Source organism: Aythya fuligula, chromosome Z (assembly GCF_009819795.1).
Source record: "Aythya fuligula isolate bAytFul2 chromosome Z, bAytFul2.pri, whole genome shotgun sequence".
NCBI classification, from domain to species: domain Eukaryota; kingdom Metazoa; phylum Chordata; class Aves; order Anseriformes; family Anatidae; genus Aythya; species Aythya fuligula.
In genome coordinates, this window is record NC_045593.1 from 50947995 (window position 1) to 50971797 (window position 23803).

General features: G+C 36.6%; 1 protein-coding gene across 2 annotated transcripts in view; it reads left to right on the forward strand.

The window, feature by feature from the left end:
• The window catches only part of FBN2 (fibrillin 2), a 197460-nt gene that overhangs the window by 23511 nt on the left and 150146 nt on the right, over positions 1-23803 (forward strand). For both annotated transcript variants that reach the window (XM_032205669.1, XM_032205670.1), the window contains exons 4-5: positions 14098-14295; positions 22756-22881. In XM_032205669.1, coding sequence (XP_032061560.1) covers positions 14098-14295; positions 22756-22881 — 324 coding nt within the window. The remainder of the gene's footprint in view (positions 1-14097; positions 14296-22755; positions 22882-23803) is intronic.

The following is a 23803-nucleotide window of genomic DNA, read 5'->3' on the forward strand; positions in this document are numbered from 1 at the left end:
ATTTGTGTTGGAAGGGACCCTAAAGCCCATGCAGTTCCAACCCCCCATGCCATGGGCAGGAACACTCCCACCAGACCAGGTTGCTCAAAGCCTCATTCAACCTGTCCTTGAACACCTCCAGGGGTTGGGCATCCACAGCTTCTCTGGGCAAACTGCTGTAGTGCTTCACCACCCTCAGAGTAAAGAATTTATTCATAAAATCTACTTTAAACCTACCCTCTTTTAGTTTAAAACTGCTGCCCCTTGCCCTATCACCATGCTCCCTGATAAAGAATCCCTCTCCAGCTTTCCCATGCTCTCCCTTTAGGTACTGGAAGGCCACTGTAAGGTCTGCTCAGAACCTTCTCTTCCCCATGCCCCAACTCTCTCAGCCCAGCCTGTCTTCGTAATAGAGATGCTTCAGCCCTTTGATCATCTTCATGGTCCTTCTCCAGGCTCATTTTAACATTTCCATGTCCTTCTTGTGCTGGGGGCCTCAGATCTGAACACAGTGCTCCAGGTGGAGTCACAAGAGCAGAACAGCGGGAAAGAATCACCGCCCTCACCCTGCTGGCCCTGCTGCTTTTGGTCCAGACCAAGTGCAGCACTTGGTCTGGACCAAAAGTGTGGCTTTCTGGGCTGGCTTTCTGGGCTGCAGACATGCATTGCTGGCTCACATTGAGCTTGTCAACCGACACCCCCGGGTCCTTTCCCTCAGGGCTGCTCTCAATCCATTTTCCACCCAGCCTCTATTTGTGCTGGGGGTTGCCCTGGTCCAGATGCAGGACCTTGCATGTGGCCTTATTGAATCTCATGAGGTTTGCACAGGCCCACTTCTCAAGCCTGTCCAGGTCCCTCTGGATGAAATCCCTTCTCTCCAGCATGTCATCCCTTCCCACACATCTCAGTGTCATCAGCGAACTTGCAAAGGGTGCACTTGATCCCACTGCCCACCAATAAAGCTGTTAAACAGCACCAGTCCCAATACTGAGCCCTGAAGAACACCACTCATCACTGATCTCCACCTGGACATTGAGATTTTGACTGTAATTCTTTGAGTGTGACCATCCAGCCAATTCCTTACCCACTAAGCCGTCCATCCATCAAATCGATGTCTCTCCAATTTAGAGATAAGAACATCATGGGGGACAGCGTCAAATGCTTTTACAAGTCCAGATAGATGACATCAGTTGCTTTTCCCCTATCTACCAATGATGTAACCCTGTCATAGAAGGCCACTAGATTTGTCAGGCACAACAAATTATATACTTAGTAATAACAGTGATTATGTACTATTACTCCCAAATTCTTAGACAGGAGAGTGCAAGAAAATATACTAAATATTTAGTGACCTGCTGTACAGTTAGCAATGTTAAGTATTTGTAACCATATATACATGCATATAAGTGAAAAGTGTATTTTATATGTATTTTCTCCATTAACACCAGTGACAGGACCCGCGGGAACGGGGTTAAGCTGAGGCAGGGGAAATTTAGGCTGGACGTCAGGAGGGGGTTCTTCACAGAGAGGGTGGTTGCACACTGGAACAGGCTCCCCAGGGAAGTGGTCACTGCACCGAGCCCGTCTGAATTTAAGAAGAGATTGGACTGTGCACTTAGTCACATGGTCTGAACTTTTGGGTCGACCTGTGCGGTGTCAAGAGTTGGACTTGATGATCCTTAAGGGTCCCTTCCAACTCAGGATATTCTATGATTCTATGATTCTATGATTTTAATATAAATACGTATTTGTTTATATTTCTACATGCTTTTCTATAAGTGGTTACATACTTTATATTACTGCTGTCACATGGAATGATGTGGCACGCTCCTGTAAACCCATGAAGAAGGTCATAATACAACGCAATTGATGAACTGTGTTTTTTAACTTTGGGTATGCATATGCGTGTTCAGTGTACACACAAGTCCTTTAAGTTCAGAAGGAGTGAGAAGAGGACTTTATTATTCTTTTCTGTATTTTGAAATATTGTACCTGGGGCTCCACGGCTGAACAACAGTAAAAGATTGAAGTATAAATGCATTGTTCAGTAAAACCTGAACAGTATTTGCATGAAAACTTCACAGAGTCACAGAATGGTTCAGGTTGGCAGGGACCTTTGCAGGCCATCTACTCCAACCCCAGTGTTTCAGCAGGAACATTCAGAATAGGTTGCCCTGGACCAAATTCAGGTGGCTTTTGAAGATCTCCAAGGAGCTCCCTCACTCAAAAATCTCTCCGATCAACCTGTGACAGTGCTCCATCCTCTACGTGGCACAGAAATGCTTCCTGATGTTTCAAGAGGAGCCTCCTGTGTTCCAGTTTGTGCCCGTTGCTTCTTGCCCTGGCATTTGTCACCTCTGAAAAGCAACTGGCTCCGTCGTCTTTGCAGCCTCCCTCCGGGTACTTACAAACTTTGATGAGATCCTCCCTGAGGCTTCTCTTGAGTTTGAAAAGTAAGAAAGGAGGAGCTTGTATCTTTTGTTTTGTTTACTTTTGCCTTAAAAGGCATAGTCATTCAGTATAAACGTCATATTTGTTTTCATTAATAAAAAAGGAGTTTAGTAAAAAAATATAAATGTTGAGCCAGGAGGATCAGTATGGAGGACATAAAACTCTGTGCCTGTAATGGATTTCTGTGGCTGGAGTTAGACAGATGCCAGGTATTCAGAAACAATTTTATTGTTTTATTTTCTCCTTCTGTTTTTGTTTGTTTGTTTGTTTGTTTTTTACTACACCTGTTCTGCTAACAACTGCTTGACAACTTTTGTGTTAGAGACATAGGAGCTGTTAGAATCTGGCAGATCTAATGTAAGGATGAATCAACTTTGCACAATCTTTCCACTTCTGGTGCAGATAAAACACATAGAGTGCAGTCCTCCCATCTGTGCTATGACATCACTGTCCTTGCATGCAGACTTCCCCTGCCACCCTCAGCCTGTTCCCTTGGTGAGGCTGGTTTGCATGTCCCAGCCACCACTTCTGCTGTCTTCTGTCTCTGTACATTCCCAGGACGTTACTGACGCCAATGAAAATGCACTTTTTGGGTTCAGTCCTGCACTGTGTCTGGCAGAAATCCCAGAGAAGCTACTGGGAGTTTTGATTAAGAACAGAGTTCAGATCCAGGGCCACTGTTTGGATATGAGCGTAGATGTTTCCGGTTTTGCTACCTAAATGCTGTAGCACTGCACTGGTCTGTAAGAACTGAAACGTGAAACTGGAAAGGTTAGAAAAAATTGGAAAGTGGAGGTTAGAAGGTGTTTCTGTTACTCAGCTTGAAACAGCCAAAAAGTAAGCCTCATGTAACTGGTGAAAAGCATATTGGATTGTAGAATTAAAGTTCTAATGATTTTGACGGTGCAGTGCAACACAGTAATTATGTATTAGAAAATGTTTAATTTCAAGCTATTATTCAATATAAAATTAATTAAATATGAAAGTTTAATGTTCTTTAAATTTGATGCACTTTAAGTTTTCAACCATGTGTGTGTTCATTAGCATTGGTTATGCAATGTCTAAAAAGCTATAAATGCTGTAAAAAAAAATAAAAATATATATATATATATATATATATGGAGAAGAGTATACCAGCTGTTATTAGACACAGCGTTTGGTGTAACAGATCAACAGCAGGTTGGGTCCAGGTTTTCAAAATACTAGAGTGCTGAAAGAAATCTGGTTTATCTTGCTTCAGAGTTGAAGGTCAATGTATGAGAAACAGCAGCAAGTTGTTTCTTTATAAAGAGATGGTTCTGAATTAAATTCTGTCCTGTTTTTGATTGTTAAAAAATACCCTAATTTATAGTGTTCCTCTGGAAATATTGTATAAGCTGAAGAAATCTGTGGTAGTAGGTTGTTTTTTGTTTGTTTGTTTGTTTGCTGAACCAACCCCAGAAATCCAAAGGAGAGGAAACCACACTTACGCCATTTCACAGAGAAACCTCCAGTAAATAGTAACTGGCTGGATTTTTAGTTTATTGTCAACTCAAGCAAAGTATGTATCAGGATAGTGTAGACATTCATCTGGGTACGTGTTTCTTGCATGCTAAATGTGAGTTTTTTAAAGAGCCATGTATGAAAGAGTTATTTTTCCTTTTTTTTTTTTTTAATTAAATTAACAAAACAGCCACATGTCTGTGGTTTCTATAGTATTTTTGATCTGCTAACCCTTTTTGCATGTTTTTCTTAATTTACCCAGAAGTTGCTTATTAAATATATTTCTCATTTTGTTTTGGATATGAACACTTTCTTAAAATGGCTACTGGGAAGAATTACAGTTAATGGGAAAGAAAACAGGGCTGCAGGTCATCCACTTTTTCTTGATTTCAGCAGACTCAACTGTGCACAGTGGTGCCCAGCTTCCTTCTGCTTCTGGGTTGTGGCCAACTGGGGTCTAACATGTAAACACCATCTCCTTTTATGTCTTCCTTCTTATTTTTGACCTGCTAGAGTAGTACGCAGATTGCCAAAGGGTTGGGGGAAAAAAAAAAAAAAAAAAAAGAATCCCATCTCCAGCTACCACAAAAGTTTAAGTTGTGTTTAGCTGCTTTTCAGTTTTGCAGCTACTGAAAAATATACATTTGCACCTTTAAATTGTCCTGACTGCTCTTTAACACTTGGCTAACTGAAAAATGTCCCAATATACCAGGATGAGATCAGAGTTTCTGAGAATAATTAAGCATTTGCTGTGAGACCTTTTCTCCAATTCTTCTCCATGTGGGTAGTCTTAACCAGTATAAACTGGCTCAATTTCATTAGTGGGAATGATTACTGGCGTGAATAACGATGCAGAACTCCAGAGAGGGTTGGGATGGTGGGGTGGGGGAGTTTACTCTGTGCTTTTTGCACTATTCTTTACTGCTATTAAAAGTTTATCACACCTGTAGACCTGAATCTTAAAATTTCGTCTTTGCTGACAAGGATTTCTGTTTCTCGGCGTTTTAACTGTACTGAACAGCACTAATTATGGGGGGAAAGCAGAGTATGACAGAAAAAAAAAAAACAAAAAACTGTGGAAGATGTAATTGAAGTTCTAACATTATGGTCCAGAAACATAGCTTATTTTCTTTGCAGCCACATGGCAAGGCATTGCCTTCTTATTTGTTGGGTTACTTATTTATTTGATGGGTTATGAAGGAATTCACGGATATAATGTGCATTTGTCCAGATTTCCAGAGCCCAGGTTTAATGATTAATATATATTTCCATCATATGAGCAAAGCTTGGCTTGTCCATGAAATCTGAATAATCTGAATGAAATCTGAATAGTCTGAATAAAATCTGTTTTGTACAGGGTACAGAGCTTCAAAGGGAGTAAACAGATTCCTTGGTGTCATTGAAAACCAGACATCCGGCTGTCAGGCTATAAGAGAAAATCTTTCTGCACTCCCATGTCATCCCTACAATACCTACAAGTACTGCATGCTCTCCCAGTGAGGGTTTTTTCTTACTGAACTACCAAAACTGACACAGGATTTTGCCTGTATATGGTGAAAGACATTTTATTTTCCTTGTAGAAAAGAAATGATCTTAAAGGTGGAAATCAGTTTGGCCTAGGGATGTATTGTCTTTGCTGTGGAGATTTCTTTAGAAAGGCTGTAATGTTGAGACAAACAGAGGAGATGCAGGCTTTGTTGCAGTTCTTTTGCAGAGGCGCTTCACTCCGGTCTTTGAGTATTTGTTGGTCATACCTAGGTTGTATGGTAGAGAGGAAAGCCTCTGTTTTCCCTTCTATTAAAAATTAGAAGGAAGGGGGTTGTGGCTTTGGGGGCAAGTGTATAATTTGCCATGTGGTAGTTCTGGAGGAGCCTGGGTTGTGGACCAAAATGTTATTCACTGGCATTTCTGTAAAAATGAAAGAGGAGAGAGTGGTAGGTGGCAAGATACACAAAGTTGCTTCACTTTGAATTTCATGGACATCTCAGCATAGTTAAGAAATAACAAGATAATAATACTGGGGTAGTAAGTACAAACTGCAGAAATTTGTAAAAAAAATACTATTATTGTGATGTCTCATTTAGATGCACACTTTGCACAGAGGTAATTCGGCCTTTAAGTTCATCTAGTAACTGATGATACTTCCTTGTGTGTCAGCATGTGTATTTGCTTGTGGAGCTATTTCACAAGACTCCGATATCCAAATTAGAATGCAAACTTTGTGTAGTCGCAGGGCTTGTGGAACTATAATGAAATGCATATATCTGCAAGAAGCTCCAAACAAACTAAAATTGGAGTTTGTGCTGGAACCAAGATCTAGGGATACTTATTTCCCAGCTTTTATTCTACACTTCAAATTTTGTAGCAGTCAGTGCACAATAATGCAGTTGAAAGTGGCAAGAGTTTCTTCCAATGAGTTTTCCCAGTATTATTTTACTATTTATGGAGTTTTGTTGCTTACAGAAGCGAAATATTTTTGTGATTCTTTCTTTCTTTCTTTGTGTTTCTGTTCTCTGCTTCTTGTCTGTGTGTACTTAAAAAAATATATATATATTTAATATCTTAAAATGTTAGAATCATTTTCCTTGATGTTCATATTAATTACAGAAAATTGTCCTTTATTTCAGAAGTATTGTTGACTATCTAGTACTTTACTGTCCTTTCCAATGTGTTTAGGTGTGTAAAATGAATTATTTTTAATTAAAAAAAAAAAAAAGTTTTAAGATCTGCAGATAATACTACAAAACTTCTTCTATCTTTTGTCTACTTAAAGCTGACATAATATCAATTATATTAAAAGGGGTGTGCAAACCCTGGAATGTTGTTTTTGGAAAAGAGTTGCTTTCTCTGTTCCAGCATGAGGAAAATGAGAATGTGCTTAGAATGGACATGACAGCAGCACTGGTGGAAACTGGAATTTTGCTAAAAACTACAAAGCCGACATAGACTGCTGCTTTAAACATGCTTTCTTCCTTCCTTCCTTCCTTCCTTCCTTCCTTCCTTCCTTCCTTCCTTCCTTCCTTCCTTCCTTCCTTCCTTCCTTCCTTCCTTCCTTCTTTCTTTCCTTCTTTCTTTCTTTCTCTCTTTCTTTCTCTCTTTCTTTCTTTCTTTCTTTCTTTCTTTCTTTCTTTCTTTCTTTCTTTCTTTCTTTCTTTCTTTCTTTCTTTCTTTCTTTCTTTCTTTCTTTCTTTCTTTCTTTCTTTCTTTCTCTCTTTCTTTCTCTCTTTCTCTCTTTCTCTCTTTCTCTCTTTCATTTAGATCAGCCCTTCACTCTCTTTTTAATTGCCATGTGTATATTAAGTTGCCTAATCAGTCACAGGAGTTTAGGTGATGGAAAGGACTGCATCACAGGACTTGGTCAGAAATGGTCATGAGGAGGGACCATTAGAATAGTAGCAAGAATTCAACCTGAAAATGAAAGCTGTCAACTCTAGGAAAATGTTAAATCCTTCATAATACACTTAATGTAAATATTAAAAAACTTTTTGAACTAAACAATTTTTCTTAATTTCTATATATCAAAATAAATGTTATAGAAATCCCAGTCTCATACACTAATGAGCCATCTGTGGATTTGTCTCAACTTCTTTGAGTTATCCATAATTTAAATTTTTAAAAGACTTCGGTGTTCATTATTTATGCAAATCATAAACTTAATTATGGACTTGACATACAGATTTTCTTCTTTAAAAAAATGGGAAGGAGGTGGCTCAGACTTTACTATTCAGGCTTAAGTTTATGCGAACTTCTTAGCCTCAATAGCTGTACTGCCCATAGACTATTTTTTTCCAAGAGAAATTAATAGCTTTGCCAAGCCTCTTTCATTTTCCAAGAGACTAGCTCTCATTTTCAGCCAACATTTTTTTTTTTCTGCAACTTGTTGGATGTCACCTTTGAAAAAAATGCTTTTTATTTATATCAAGTCTGAATCAGAACAATTCATCTAACTTCTTGTTACCTTTGAAATCTCCCTTATGGTGAACCCTTGGTGTTGGCAGCTAAGCATTACTGAAGATCAATTTTCCATATTAGGATGATTAAAATATTGAAGGAAAATCAATTTTAGATAATCTTTAATAAAACAAACATATGTACCTTTGTAATGTTTAAATGTCTTTTTTCATACTGTGAGTTATGAACTGCAGATGGTGGAGCTGAACAAGAAGGATAATATTTGCATATACATACATTTCAGATTTGTGGTCTGAACACAAGTACAACTGTGAGTATTATCAACCATTTCATACTCAGATGAAAATTTAATCAAGGAAAAAGTCCTGATCTCCCATTTTTAAGAAGCACAAGGATCTGGACAACACTGTCATTTATGCAGGTTGAGTGAGACAATGGGATGTACATTGCTCTGCCGATCTTTCTGACATCACAGTAGGGTTGCACATTGTCTTATTTGATACTGGAAGAAGATAAACCTCAAGTATATTTTTAATTATCAAAACCTTTAATTATCATCGCTTCAAAAAAAATATTTATTTGAAAAATCACATGGAATTTATGGGGAAATCAGCCACAGCATCCTAACACAGGTGCAATAGAGACAGTTGCACCTTCAGCATCTTTTGTGTTGGAGCATCCTCTGGCAGGGTGAAAACTGACTTCAGATCTTTGTCAGCGTAGACTTAATATGTCCTCCTCAAAATTCTTTGGACTTACATCCACTGTGCTATTTTTCCTGTTTGAACAGAATAAAGTTCCAGGTAGTGGAACTATGAGTGGCAGATACTACTTTCCAGCATTTGGGTTCTAGATTTCTGTGCATTAGGTTGTTTGTCAAACAATGCTGGTGTATGAAATGGAGTTTTGAGGCATCAGTAATAATAATAAGCTGCTTACTATATTTGAGCCTTCAAGTGAGGTGGTGGAGGCTGAGATGATTTATTTTCAGATCTCTTCATTAATATTTGCTAAATCATACCTGTGAAAGAGTGTAAAGTCCTTATGATGGGCAAAATTGCTTTAAGAGGAAGTGAAACAGGTTTCCCAGATACTAGGATTTGTTCTTTAATTAATGGGGGTGGGACACGTCATAACAAATCTTTTACTCACTTCTCTTGTGATTCAGACTGATCAACAGCTTAATGTTTCCAGTATTGTACTTTTAGTCATAGAAGTATCAATATTCCAAGTAGATTATAGTTAAAAATTCTTCCGTATCTAGTTACGATTATATGAAGTTCTGATTAAATAAAAATAAAGAGACTTCACAATTCCTTTCTGCTAATTTTTCTAGCACTCAGACATGAAATACAGGATTTATCATAATATATAGCTCCAATACTGCAGACTATGTCCTTTCAGCCTTCTGGAGGGCTTTATGTAGGTGCAAGAAACTGACTGCACCTGCAGTAGTACTGTTGGGCTTTACACGTAAACAATCTTTTGGTCTTTGGAGCTTCAAGTTAACATCTCAGTCTGTGAAAAGAAACTTAATGTTTTCATATTCTTCCAGATAACTTGCAACACACATTCCAGCATGTCTGGATACCTTTTTCCTTTCCTTTTTCCCTCTGTCACTTTTTTTACTTTTAGTTATCTGAGAAGACATAAGAAATTCATGGGCAGCAGTTTTTAGTTAACACAATGTGAAATTGTGGAGGCTAAAAGCATGACAAAATTCATATAGAAATATAATTCCTATATGTTTGTCAAAATATTTTAACTTTTTATTGTAAATGACAACAAATAGTAGGTGTTAAATGCTGTGTTTCAAGTCTTCAGTTAGTGGGTGTTAGGCACCAGGAGGAAACTTAATGTGGTAGGCAGATTATCCCATGTCAATTTACGGTAGGTTTTTTACACCTTCACCTGAATCATCTGGTTCTGGCCAGAGGTACAGGAAGAAAACCAAAGTAGATTACTATTGGACCATATCCAACACTTGGATTCCTATATTTCTAATTCCTGTAGGAGTCTCTCTGTCAAATAGGTTTTTAAAAATTACAACTAGAGTTAGAATTAACTTTTTTTTTTTTTTTTTTTTTTCCCAGAAGAAGCTAATGAAAAAGATCTCAAGAACCCTGATAGTTGAACTGCCCCATGTAGTCTGTGTGAATACAGAATACACATTTCTACGAGAGACTAGATGTGCTGTAGTACAGTGAAATTTAGAAGTCCAGTATGTTGTTTTCAGTTGCTTTGATTTTTTTTTCTAATTATTTTTTTTTAATATATTGATGCCAAGAAAAAGTGCTTCTTATTAAATTTAATGATATTAACAGTTTTGATTGTTGATAAGGGTTGTCATTCTTCAAGTCATGGTGCATAACAAATACAGTTTTCTGAGGTTAAAAAAATGCATAACACATATGTGCTGAAAATCGCTTTCTTTCACCAAGGCAGTTACCCTTTCTAAGCAACAAATGATTTGTAACATATGTTCTAACATATGTTCTTTCTGGCAAAATTATTCCAGCAGCAATGCTGGGGAAGGAGCAAATGAAGAAATGCCAAATAATAAGACAAGAAAAACAATATGGAAAAGATGATTGATTCATAAACTCAGGGATTTTAAGGTCAGATGAACCATTAAAAAAATCTAGTCTGATTGTTTAAAAATGACCACAGAATATCACACAGTAAATAGTGAATCAAATCCATGTCTTCATTTGAAACTAAAAATTATCGTCAGACTCGCACCTAATCTTAATATATTTATTTCACTTAAATAAAAATATACTATGTGACATTATTCTGACTCTTTGCATAGTATTTCTAGTTTTCCAGCACCCCTTTTGAAATGCAGCTGCCATATCTGTGCAAAGAACTACTATTGATTACTTATTGTGTTCTTTCCCAGTTTCTGTCTCGTAATGGTGTGCTTCTGGATTACTGCTTTTGTACCTGATGTCACATAAGCCACATATTCACTTAGGAGCTCAGGATCTGTTGTCTGTATGTCATTATCTTGAAATATCATTTGGGATCTCACTATTTTGGGTTGAATTTATTTTCACGTGTAAAACTACTTGGAAGTTCAATGACAGTTTCATTTGTTCTTCTAAAGTTAGTAGTCAGATTTTTAGATGCCATCCTGCAGATTTACACTGATAGAACTTGCTTGGTTATACAACTTGAACATTAGGATTTATGCATTCTCTGTTTATTAAGGCACAGTTTGGCACATATATGTAGGTTTACAGAGTATATGCTTCCTACACACTTGGGCAGTCCCTTGCACTACTGGGCACCTTACTTTTGATAATTATGTTTTATTATAAACCCTTAATTTTATGCTAGTGGCTTGTAAATGGTTTTTCCAGGTTTACACACATCTCTTTAGTCTTTTTCAGCTTCACATTTTTGAAAATCTTACTCTTGAGGAGTCTAAAATCAATCTGAATTTTCAGGAAAGATTCAGTCTTTCTGACTGATCTGACTGTAGTCATCTATTGGGCAAAAATTCTGCAATGTGCAAGTTACAGACCAACAGTCAGCTCTCAATACTTAGAGTAGACCATGAACTTTCCCAGAATCTGCCTGTTACTTGTATTTCAGTCATTAATGAGAAAATGAAATGACTGAAATATGTTAAGCATTTGTATTACTACCATATTAGTAGCGTATATAACTTATTTGACATTAGAACGGGAGTCTGCTCATTGAACACTTAGTGGTAAAAGCTTTTTCTGTGCATATAAAGCTCATTACTTTCTCTGTGTGATACAGGGAATGCTTTTACAGATGATACTAGGCAATAAATTATCATACAGCCAATTGCTAAAGAGCACAGTAATGTTTGTTTTCCAAGAATGAAATAGTGTTGTCATTGAATTCAATAGCCAAATTCCCATTTGCTTTCACCAGGGCTAGGATTTAATTCAATTTATTTCAGTTCTTAAATTCTGAACAGTTCTGTTTTTCTTCTGATTGTAGACTGACCTTTGCTGATGATTTGCAGGTTAAATGTGGTCTATCACATATTTCCCTCAATTTTTGTGATACCTGAGTAAACTTTATATGAAACAGCTATACAGTCATAATCTGTGATGGAGTCTTTTTCTTACACTTACTCCTAAATTGAATTCCAGCCAAGATTACAATGAGTTTGTAGAATTAAATGTTTGATAGATGGAATTTGTATTTCAAATATTTGTCATTCACATATATTGCTTGATGAAATTCAAGCTGAAGATGGCAGATGTCTGTCTTCTGCTATCAGACATCAGTGTTTGTATTTCATGTCAGAAGTTCAGCTATCTCTGATTTAGCAGGATGTTGGAGTTAATTAAACTGAGGCTATTGAGAAGCTGCTTGTCTTCCAGTATGTTGGATGAAAGATCACTGAAAATCTTTTTAATGGATAGGATTTTCTTTCTGTAATATTTTATGATATTTACTTATGCAATATTTTATTTAAAGTACTATTTTGGTGGCTTGATGGACACAGGGGTAGCTCAAATGCATAACTCTGAAGACAATATATCAATGAAAGTCAAGAAACATTAAATTAACGTTCTTTACAGAGTATTTAAGATCTTTTAATCTCCTTGTTTTGTTAGGCATTTTTCTTATTTATATTTACATGCATGCATAACTTTGTTTATGTGAAGAGTCCTGTTGAAATTAGCTTCAAACGCATTGAAAAAGCTGTATGCAGAAGTATTTCCCAAATGCATATCTGAATGAGCTTTTTCAAAGACAGGGAAAAGATCATTTATTTTTCTTTGAGCTAGAATCACAGAATCATAGAATCTCCTGAGTTACAAGCGACCCACAGCGATCACTGAGTTCAACACCTGGGTTTGCACAGGACCACCCAAAAAATCAGACCATATGTCTAAGAGTGTTGTCCAAACGCTTCTTGAACTCCGGCAGGCTCAGTGCCGTGACCACTGGGGAGCCTGTCCCAGTGCCTGACCACCCTCTGGGTGCAGAACCTTTCTCTAAACCCCATCCTGACCCTCCCCTGTCCCAGCTCCATGCTGTTCCCTCCTGTCCTGTTGCTGTCCCCAGAGAATGGGACATTTGGGAAGACCATTTCATTTGGGAATTAAGCCATTTGGGAAGACCATTTTTTCCTGTTGTAAAGATGTCAAAGCCTTGATTTTTATTCTTCAGGGTAAAAGTATCAAATTCTAGAAGGCGTCAATTGTCCTATTTGTAGCTTGCTTGTAAGCCCAGTTACAAACTAGTGAAAGGCAGAAGGTCTAAGTGATTTACACATTAACACACTGCAATCTATTTTCAGGAGGAAAAAAATAGGCGAATAGGACAGGATAACAATAAGAACAGCCGCAACCCCACTGTTATGCCTTTATTCACGTGACTGAGTCTGAGTGGAAGCTTTGCACTTTCTTCTTTCCCCCTGCCCCACCTCTTAAAGTTTCCATAAGGATATGAAATCTGGCGCAGAGCAACCATCTGTTTCTCATTTGTTCCTAGGGAATTTGAACTAATTGTTGTTCCCCGTTTGCCTTGCCTCATAAGGTCAAGAAATCTTTCTTTTTACAGGTTGAACCCTAATAAGTTAACCATTTATGGGAATTCAACTAGGAATATATTTTCATATAGTTTGTATGCTGTATTAAGTGCACCGAATATAACACATACACAGCACATGTAACATGAGCATATGGCTCATGTTACTCCTCTGAAAATAAATAATGGTGTACCAATTAGTCCTCCGTAGGTAGCACTACTTTGCACTAAGTATTCCAGCAGGAATGTGGATTCTGTGGAAAGTATCAGGCATGGCTCTGATCAAAGTGGAGTGAACAAATGTGTGGCTTTTGTGTTCTGGATCTCCTTCCCATGAATCATCATGAATTTTCTTAGGAACAAGATATACAGTTCCCAGTCCTTAATTGCTTTATCTGCTCTCTGGTTCATTTGTTCATTTGTGTGTTTGTTTTTAAGACTCTTTCTTATTGATTTTACTGGATACATTGTCAATGCACTGGTCAGTTTTGGGGTCTAGCTACCTTTCGTTACTTGCATCTGTGAGAAGGAAAAGAATTGAAAGATAAGATAATCTTGCAAAAATAATTACATTCAGTGGAAAGTGTTGTGCTACTTTTGTAAGCATTAAAATAACTTAAATTGCTGAGTCCTCCTACCATTTTCTTAGTACAGGTGTCTAATGGATTAAAAACAGATTCCTGTTTTATTGAGTCTAATATTTCTAATATTGAGTCTAATAATAATACAGTGATCTTTCCTCTTTTCCAGATTACAGAACAGGCCCATGTTTCACACAAGTTAACAACCAGATGTGTCAGGGCCAGCTAACTGGAATCGTTTGCACGAAAACCCTCTGTTGTGCAACCATTGGGCGTGCATGGGGTCACCCCTGTGAAATGTGCCCTGCCCAACCTCAGCCGTGTCGTCGTGGTTTCATCCCTAATATTCGCACTGGAGCATGTCAAGGTAAGTCTTCTGGTTTAAATTGTGCATGACTGTATGACTATATTCATATGGAATGCATTGCATCCATTTAAAACAAGATCACAGTTTTCCCTGTGTGTTCTGTACCTCAATTTTGATAAAATTCTGATAGCTTCACAGCTTCCAGAGTTTAGCTAGTGTACTTATAGAACAAATCTCAAATGCCTGGAAAAAATGAGTGCCAATCAAGAAGCTGTAAATATAGAGCATGAAAAGGTCAGAATGTCTGTTGAGCACAACCATCAGCTACTGCAGTAGTGCACCAATTAGGTAACAGGAATGTGTTGTTCTGGCCCTTAACTAATATGTATGTCATTCATTCTTCTGAAAAATTGACTGTTTCTTGCTATTGAGTAGTTTCCTTTTTGAAAGGGATTGGCAGTTATTATATAGACATTTTTTAATCTCAGTATTTATATAAAACACATGGTGAACCTCCTATTGGATAACTCTGTGTGGAATTATATGTGGTGCCTAAAGGAAAGATAGGGAGGGTCTCTAGTACTAGTAAGGAAAGGCTGCAGTACTCTATTTCTAGGTTCATAAAATGCAGTCTAAGAATGGGCAAACTTGAAAGATAGGTACCTGAAAGAGGTACCTGTTTTGCTGTTTAGTTACATTTTCGAACAAACTGTGTAAAGAATGCAGTAACAAAGGATAGTAGATCTTCTGAAGTGAATATTTTTCTGTTATAGTTTGGTGCACATGGTCTGTTGATAGATTTAATTGTCTTAGAACCTTTCCAAGGAACAATGGAAGCCAGGCAGAAACCAGAATCAATTTCCATTTTGTATAATTTGGACCTAAGACACCAGCAATAAGTTTCTTGATTCAGTTGTCAGGCCTCAGGATATTTTTATGAATGTTTTGTCTATTAACAGCTCAGAGTAAGTTTAGCATTAGGGCTGAAATATCATGTTGTAAATCAACATGGTTTCTCTGAGTTCTGATTATAACTCATATAAAGAAATAAAGTAATGAAGAGAACAAAATCCTGTTTAATCAATCAGCCCCTACTCAGTCTGGGAATAAACCAGCAGTGGTTCAAATAATTTTGGATGACACATTTTTTTTTGTTTTCTCATTTCAATAAGTGTCTGTGTACTGGTCTGCCTCTGTATATCCATATGTTATGTCTTAAAAAACCTGTGTGAGAAAGCACATCTGTGATACTGCAGGCATTACATGCATATGTAGATTTCTGTGGTATAGCTGAGATAATTTTTAGTAAAGTGATGAAGTTGAATAGAATTATCTGCTCTAAATATTTATGTAGATGAGTCCTTGTAATGCTAGAATACATTCTACTTTAATTTGCTATTTAAAAAACAGCAAAAAGAACATAATACCAGGATTTGTTTGTGTGTACGTGTTAGCAAGAATTTCTGTTAGAAAATTCAGAAAAACGTCCTGATTCAGGCACATTCTAATGCTCAAGGTAGTATAAAAGATTTCAGGAAAATTGGAATTTTGCTGCTACAAGAAAGGGTAGATAATATCCTTTTATCACTCTTATTTCATTATTTCTTATCTTTCAGTGTCTGTTTCCCCTTCCCCTCAGCTCTCTACCCACCATACCCCCCTCCTGCCATTGTGTATTGAAACATTAATTTTAGTGTTCCTTTCCCCTGTGCTGCCTCATGGCTTATTGGCTAAAAGCTGCACAAATTTAGTAAGATCAGCTGTTTGGCTGGATTTCTACTTCAGGGCTCCTGCATAAGAGTTCTTGGTAAGGGTTCTCTGCTAACTTAGATTGAAAAAAATGAGAGAAAATGAAGATACTTTAAAAATTTTATTTCTTTTAACATAAAAAATAGATATAACATAATTTGGGGATTTTTCTTCTTTAGTTTTCATTCTCACAGAGTTATGGTTGACCTGAAACTACACTGGAGGCTACTAGCTCAAATTTAGTTATGTGGAAATTCTCCAGCATTGTCTTAGCCAAGGCATCTATTTTATCTAAAATACTTAGATTAGTTTCAAGCAACAATAGATTTTTTAATTTTTCTTCATTGCAATTGTTTGCTTTTCTGTTTTCTGTGCATACACTGCTTAAAGCATCCAAACTAATGAAAGAGGACAAACATTTGATTGCATTTCTCTGTATATGTCATAAATAGGCCTCTGTCTGCATTTAACAGCTTATGCTATACTCTTCAGCTTGAAATGATTAGTATGTTTTAGACATTCTTTTCATAACAATGTCATAAACAGAAACAGTGTACTGAAGGCGTGCATGTTGGTTGCAATCTCAAAGTCAAACTCCATTGTGTGATGAAAATATTGGCCAGATATAATGAACTCTTAAAACTTCTTGGCCAAACAGAGCCTGGCATAGCTTCTGGGGCTTAATTTAAATTATGTGAGAGACGTCTTTAGCACCCCTGCCCTCAATACTGTGTTTTATTTTTCTGCCAGTTTATTGTGTGTGGCAAATATTTTTAAGTTACGCAGTTAACATCATTGCTGAATTCCACTGGGAAGCATAAAAGCAATGTAGTAGTCTACTTTATGTGATAGATGAACAAAGTTTTAAAAGCCATAATTTTTGCTACATTTTTGGCATATTACTTCTGTATATGAAGATCTGATTGTATTTATGTCAGCAGGAGTCAGTACATGATGTTACAAGATGGCGGTAAGGCACAGATGATTAAAAGTTAAAATTTCTGGGTGGGAGAGGAGAGACAAAAAAAAAATCTTTGTTCTACAAAATCATTATGTTGTCTTCCAAGCTTTTCTTTCAAACTCTGACTCCTGGTAATCCCTGCTGACCTAAGTTCTATGTTTGCAGGCTGGTAGTATGTTATATACTCCATCCTGAATTATCATTCCACACTGCTGCAGGAAGGGACCGGACATAAAACTTGCTATTGTAGAGACTGTTTTCTTTCCAAACTCCTTATTAGGGTGTGTAGTCTGGAGAAATAAGCTACAGGGATTTGCTACAGTTATTTAAGAAAATCTAAAAGGGAGCCTGGACAGGAAGACAAAGAATTTAATCAAAGTAGGAGAAAGAGTGGTAGATCTGTGAGTTATGCATAAATGTAAGTCTCAATAATGATAACAGGCAAGGTTATGCAGAGGTAAACTGCAACAAAGAAAATAAAAGGATCAAAATGGAGCAAATGTGAAATATTAGCAATTCAGGAAACAATTGTTCTCTGCTATCTGAGGAGGCATCATTTAGTTAAATATAGGCTAATATGAGCTAAATGTTAGCCAGCAATGTGTATTTGCAGCCCAGAAAGCCAACTGTATCTTGGGCTGCATCAAAAGCGTGGCCAGCAAGGCGAGGGAGATGATTCTCTCCCTCTACTCTGCTCTTGTGAGACCCCACCTGGAGCACTGCATTCTGCTCTGGGGCCCCCAGCACAAGAAGGACAACGGCCTATTAGAGCAAGACCAGAGGAGGGCCACAAACATGATCAGAGTGCTGGAGAACCTCTCCTACAAAGACAGGCTCAGGGAGTTGGTCTTGTTCAGCCTGGAGAAGAGAAGGCTGTGAGCAGACCTTATAGCAGCTTTCCAGTACCTAAACGGGGCCTATGGGAAAGCTGGGGAGGGACTCTGTCAGGGGATGTGGACAAGGGACAAGGAGCTTTAAACTAAAAGACAGTAGAAACAAGGAGGAAATTCTTTACATTGAGAGTGGTTAGGCACTGCAACATGTTGCTCAGAGAAGTTGTGGATACCCCATTCCTGAAAATGTTTAAGGCCAGGTTGGATGGGACTTTGAGCTACCTGGTCTAGTGGGTGGGAAGTGTCCCTGCCCATGGCATGGGGAGTTAGAACTGGATGGAACCAGAGGTCCCTTCCAACTCAAACCATTCTGTGATTCTATTCAATGATTCTCTGATTCTAAATAGAAAGATTAAATGAGAGTGGTAATAAATGTTTTCATCATGGGTTTTAGAAACAAATATACTGATCTGACTAATGTTGCGTCACCTTTTTAATGTTCTGGTAACATCAGATTTGCAGAGGCTTACATTAAAGGAACACAAACCCCCTCATTATTTAGTAAAACTGTACCTTCAACATACACCAATTGGACCAGATTGACTCAGTCAATAGTTCAAATGTTTGGCTTTTTTTGAAGTGGATGCTCACATCAGCAGGTAGCCCAGCCTGAGAGCTAATGAGTGATTTGAAATCGGTATTACTTGCAAGCCTTAGTATTGGAAAATATATCATAATTGTGGTATGCATTAATTATCATTCTGACAAGATTTGACTAGTAAATATGAAGTTGTTCCTATTCTTCACAGGATGTGCATGTTGCTATCTTACTGTATCTTAAGCTCTTTAGCTGGAAAAAACAGGTGAAAAGTTGGGTGATAAAGCAGCCTTCCTTTGTAGTCAGTTCATTTCATCTCTGTCTTACCCATACATAAGTTAGTATGTAAGTCTTCCTGACTGAATAAGGCTTTTCCAGATTGATTATGTTTGCTTAGTAATGTGCTTGTATAGAACATTATGGTAATATTATTACCATAAACAACTAATGAGAAATTAAAGAAGCAAAACAAGACAAAACATTTTTTTTTTCAGCTGTTTCCGTTTGGCCATTGCTTAAAAATTGGGAATTCAGGCAAGAGGAACTCTATATAATTGCCACTTCTACATGGCCTTAGGAACAGCATAATGGCAGAATACTTGTCTTAGACATTTTCACAGTTCCTCCCCTGCATTCCTCAACTGTCCATTTCTGAGCTACACCCTTTGCCTTCTGACAGTTAATTTATTACTATTATTATTATTATTATTATTATTATTATTAGCATTAGCATTAGCATTAGCATTAGCATTGGAGAGAGAAAAACAGTCCATGGCTGAATAGCTTTTGAAAATACAAAGGTTCTTCTTTCTGTTAGCGTTGCTGGTGTTGTTAAGAATAATTATTCAAGATAATATGAAAAAAAAAAAATCTGTTCTGTAGCAGTAATATAGTGTACTGAATGTTACAGGCACTGACATAGTACGAAAGTGAGAAGGTAGTTAAATTTCAAATTCGCAGTCAAGAATGATAGATGGTAATTTTTAGATAACTTAGTGTTTGGAATTAATGTCAGATTTATTAATGGTATTAACAGTGTCAACCTAGATCCCATTCTCCTGTCATGAAAATTAGTATTATAAAAAAAATAAATAAGCTTGGTATTACTTCTGTTGTGTTTTCAAATTTGTAGTATTTCTGGTAATTAGAATGTTGTAGAAGAAGAACTAACAGTTTTCCAATGTATTAACAATTATTTTGCTTTTTGGTTCCCACATGCAAAATTAATTGCACAAAAACTCCCCATACATATTTATAGGTAAAAATCAAGAGAAAATGCATAGTTGGGTAATTACTAGTTACTAGTAATTAGTACTAGTAATTACTAATTACTAGTAATTAGTAGTTACTGCTATCTTAAATAAGATGCACTCTCTCCTGAAGTATGGTATAAAAACTGAGAACATTTATATTTCCTGAGCATTATATTTCCTGAGCATTCCATATATTTTCTGAGTAGCAGTCCACTCATAAGGAAGGGAAGCTGAATTTGTCTGGGTATATGTTTACAAGTATTTGTTCAAATCCTGCAGGCAGTTACTATTTACTGAGGAAAGTTTCTGCAAAAGTAAAGAACCCTTTTTTCACTTGCCAGGCGTTGTCAAGTCTATGAACAAATGGAAATGTTCTGCCTAATCTTGAACTTCCGTGTACAGAACTGCATCTAAAGAGTTACTCATCTAATTTTGTGTTTATGGCAAAAAGCTTATTGTTTCAATATGGCTGGGGTTTAAAAGTGAGATTGAATATGTAGTTAATAATGATAAAACTTGTGTGGCTTAGTCTTAATTGTCAGAGATATACGAAGTAAATAAAAACATGCTTAATCTCGAATTTGTTGTATTTTGAGAAAAAAGTATTCTTACATCTTCAGATGGCATTTAGGAAGCAGTTCATAAAAGGTGCCCTTTAAGGAAGTTGTTTTCTGCCTTTTCTCAGTTTTAAAACAGTAATGGACTAACATGAGACGGTGATAGACCAAAAAAAAAAAAAAAAAAAAAAGGCTTCAGACTTGTGTATATATATATTTTTTTTGTATATATATATTATATATATATATTAGACTAACAGTGAAGTTGAGTTACTCATTCTCTTTGCACTTAAATAAAACTTAAAATAGTTAACAACTAAGCCATTCACAAATTAAGCTTGATACTAGCACAGAAAGGTGAGATAGCTGATGTGATTCAAGATTTGCAGGATCTCACCAAACACAATGAGACCATTTGTGTTTTCATCACTGGACAAGCATTACACTGTGTTGCATAATTGGGACTGGCTTTTCAGACTTCAGCAAATCTTGATATTTATTTGTTCTTTTAACACCGTACGAGTAATACTGAAAGAAATAAATGGGATCACTAAATCTTAAAATGTTGTTCTCTTTAAGGTTTCAGTGATACCTTTTCTGGAAATTATTCATTTTCTGCTGTTACTGCCATTAATTTATTATTACTTGACGTCTTCGACTTACAAAACTGTGAAAGATAAACAGTGGTTATTTTTAACCACTGATCTGCTGACATGGTTGGATTAATTTAAATAAACATTAATAAATGACAGAAGGCACAGGCATACCCAATGTTTTGAATATATTCTGAGGCTCAAAGGTCAAAAGGCAAACACTATATTAGTTTTACTCAGAACAGAGCTACTGGGTGGGCTGGGTGTGATTAAATAATGAAACTGATATTCTGTCTAGATGTTGCTAAATCACGTCCAGATTCATTACTGTAATTCAGAGTAGAAAAGTTTGCTTTCTGGGTAAACGAGATTGCACCAAGCACGAGTTAATTGAAAGAAAAACGTTTCAAAAAAGTTCATGCCTCCAGTGTAGTCCTTAATCTGTTGCGTTGGGGCTCTGTACTGTGCTAACTATATCAACACCAACTGAGGAACAAAATACAAACTTTTACAGCAAATGTACCTAAAAACAAGTCCAGTTGTTAAAATAAATAAATAAATAAAATGTTGCCTTCTTTCTTTCTTCTTTCTGATTATATCTGCTTGAATGAAAACGCAAGGGAATAGACTGGGAATGGACTTCACTATAGTGAAGGCTATATCTACAGCACAAACTCCAGGAGTAATAAAAACTGGAGAATCACTATACTCCACTAATTTAGGTGTAATTTCAGCATCTCCTGAGAGCTTCCAGATAATGAACATCCTCTGAAACAGAATACTGCATTCTGCTATCAATACGTTCTGTGGAGAAAATAGAAATATCAGTTGATTTTTACCTCTTCTGTAAATGGCAAATAGTTTAACAAGGAAGATTACCTAAATCTTTTTCACAAAAGAGGTTCTGCAAGCTTTGGAACAAAATTTGCAAGCCTTCTCTCCTCTATGAACATTCGGATGCAAGTGAATTTTGCATGTGAGGGAATTAGTTCAAATGATTAATTCTAAAGTCTCATAGCATAGCTTAATGAAATTTTGAAATAGCTAGAGCTAGTTAGAAGCTAAATTTTCACGTATCTGTGAAGCATTAGTCTGGAGCCAGTTCTGCCTTTCTTTGAGTACAAAGAGCTCCACTGTCTTTTAGCACTGGTTATTTCATAGAGGCCTCAGGCTGCTGTGATCTTCCATATTATTTTCACAGCCCATTAGCACTTATACATAGATTCTTGGGATAGTTTTGTATAAACTACCTTGCAGAAATGTAAATGTTTTATATATAAACAAATGAGAGTGGAGAAAAAATACAATTTGAATGGGAAACAGCACATACTGAAATACAACAGGAAAATACTGAATGTAAGCTGTAAAGCCAAAATGGCAAATACATTTTCTAAGAGCATTTATTTACTGTTGAAAGTTCAGCCTAAAGAAATCTATGAAATTCTAGCCTAAGTTGTTACTTCAATAAATGAAGTCTGTGCAGATCATTTGCAGTACAACTTGTCCTGGTTGAACAGCACCTATTTTGTATTGACATTAATAGTTTGATTTCTGTCTATAAAATGGATGTCCTGCAAGAATTTTCATATCTAGTAAAAGTGGGGAGTGGGGTAGTCCAGGTGTAAAGGTAGGGGTCCTTTAAAACTAAGAATCTGGTTTTTGTGATGACCAATGAAAGGAACAATCTGAGAGCATGGGATACCAACAGTATGTTGTATATATTTAAAAGATGTGTGAGTTAAAAATCAATACATGGAAAATTTTGAGTTCATATGGAATCAAAAAGAACACAGATGAAGGTCAGGGTCATGTTATTACTGTTACTGCCTCATTCTGTGGTGGTGCTGAAGTGGAGAAATATGCTGGGGTTTGTTGTGGTTATTTTTACAAATAATTTCAGAGATGACTGCCTATATGCAACAGCTATGATGGGTTTTTGTATCTTATTTCAAATAATCTTTTTTTTCTGTTTGTAGATGTTGATGAATGTCAGGCTATCCCTGGAGTTTGCCAAGGAGGAAACTGCATTAATACAGTAGGTTCCTATGAGTGCAAGTGTCCTGCTGGTCACAGGCAGAATGAGGCAACTCAAAAATGTGATGGTAAGTGATGTTGTCAGACAACAAACCTAACAAGTGACTAAATAAAGCATTATAGCTGTTTGGTAATGAAAGAAAAGGTAATTGATAGTTGCAGTGTCTGATCTGAACAGACATAACAGTAGTGCCTTACGTTTTTCTCTTGTGTCACAATATTTTCTATTTTCCTGTGCATATTTTGTATTAGACTTTTTTTCTGTCTGATTTGTGGGTAAAGATGGCATTCATTCTGTTTCAAAATGTTAAAGTATTGATAAAGAATGAATCTATGAGCTTTGTATTACAGTAACTGGGTTATTAGGATTCTGTTTGTTTTCTCAAGAATGTCCATATATTCTAGTACAGGTAGGTATTGTCAGCCTACTAACTATGGCATGAAAAGCAATTGTGGTAATGGCTGTAAGAAATTTCTTCTGTGTATACTTTGTGTTGAAGAGCCTAGTTAAGTAAAAAAATACATAGGAAATGTCTTTCTTTGGAGACAAAAAAAAAAATCAAATAGACCATGTTTACTCAGTAAATATACTGGTATAATTAAGAGCTGAAATTCTGTGTAGTTTAAAATAGTGTAATAGAAAATTTCTGAATATTTATGGGTTTGATGAAGACTTCTCTGAAAAACTACAACACTGTCCCAAACAATGGGTAAAGATACTGTCATATTTAAGTTACACAGATAAGACAACTGCTTGTTCAATGCTGTGGTTTGTGGTTAGGCAGCAATTCAGATATGTTACTAAATTACATTATACATCTATCCAGTTACAAACACAGACATGGCTTTTGCCCTATTCTTGAAGTCACATGAGTTTTTTGTAGTTTTGCCTGCACTACAGAATTTAAAGAAATACTAAGTAATACCATAGGTTTGAAAATTGCATTTTCTATGTGAAATGAACCAGATTGCATCCGGTGTTGTTGCAAT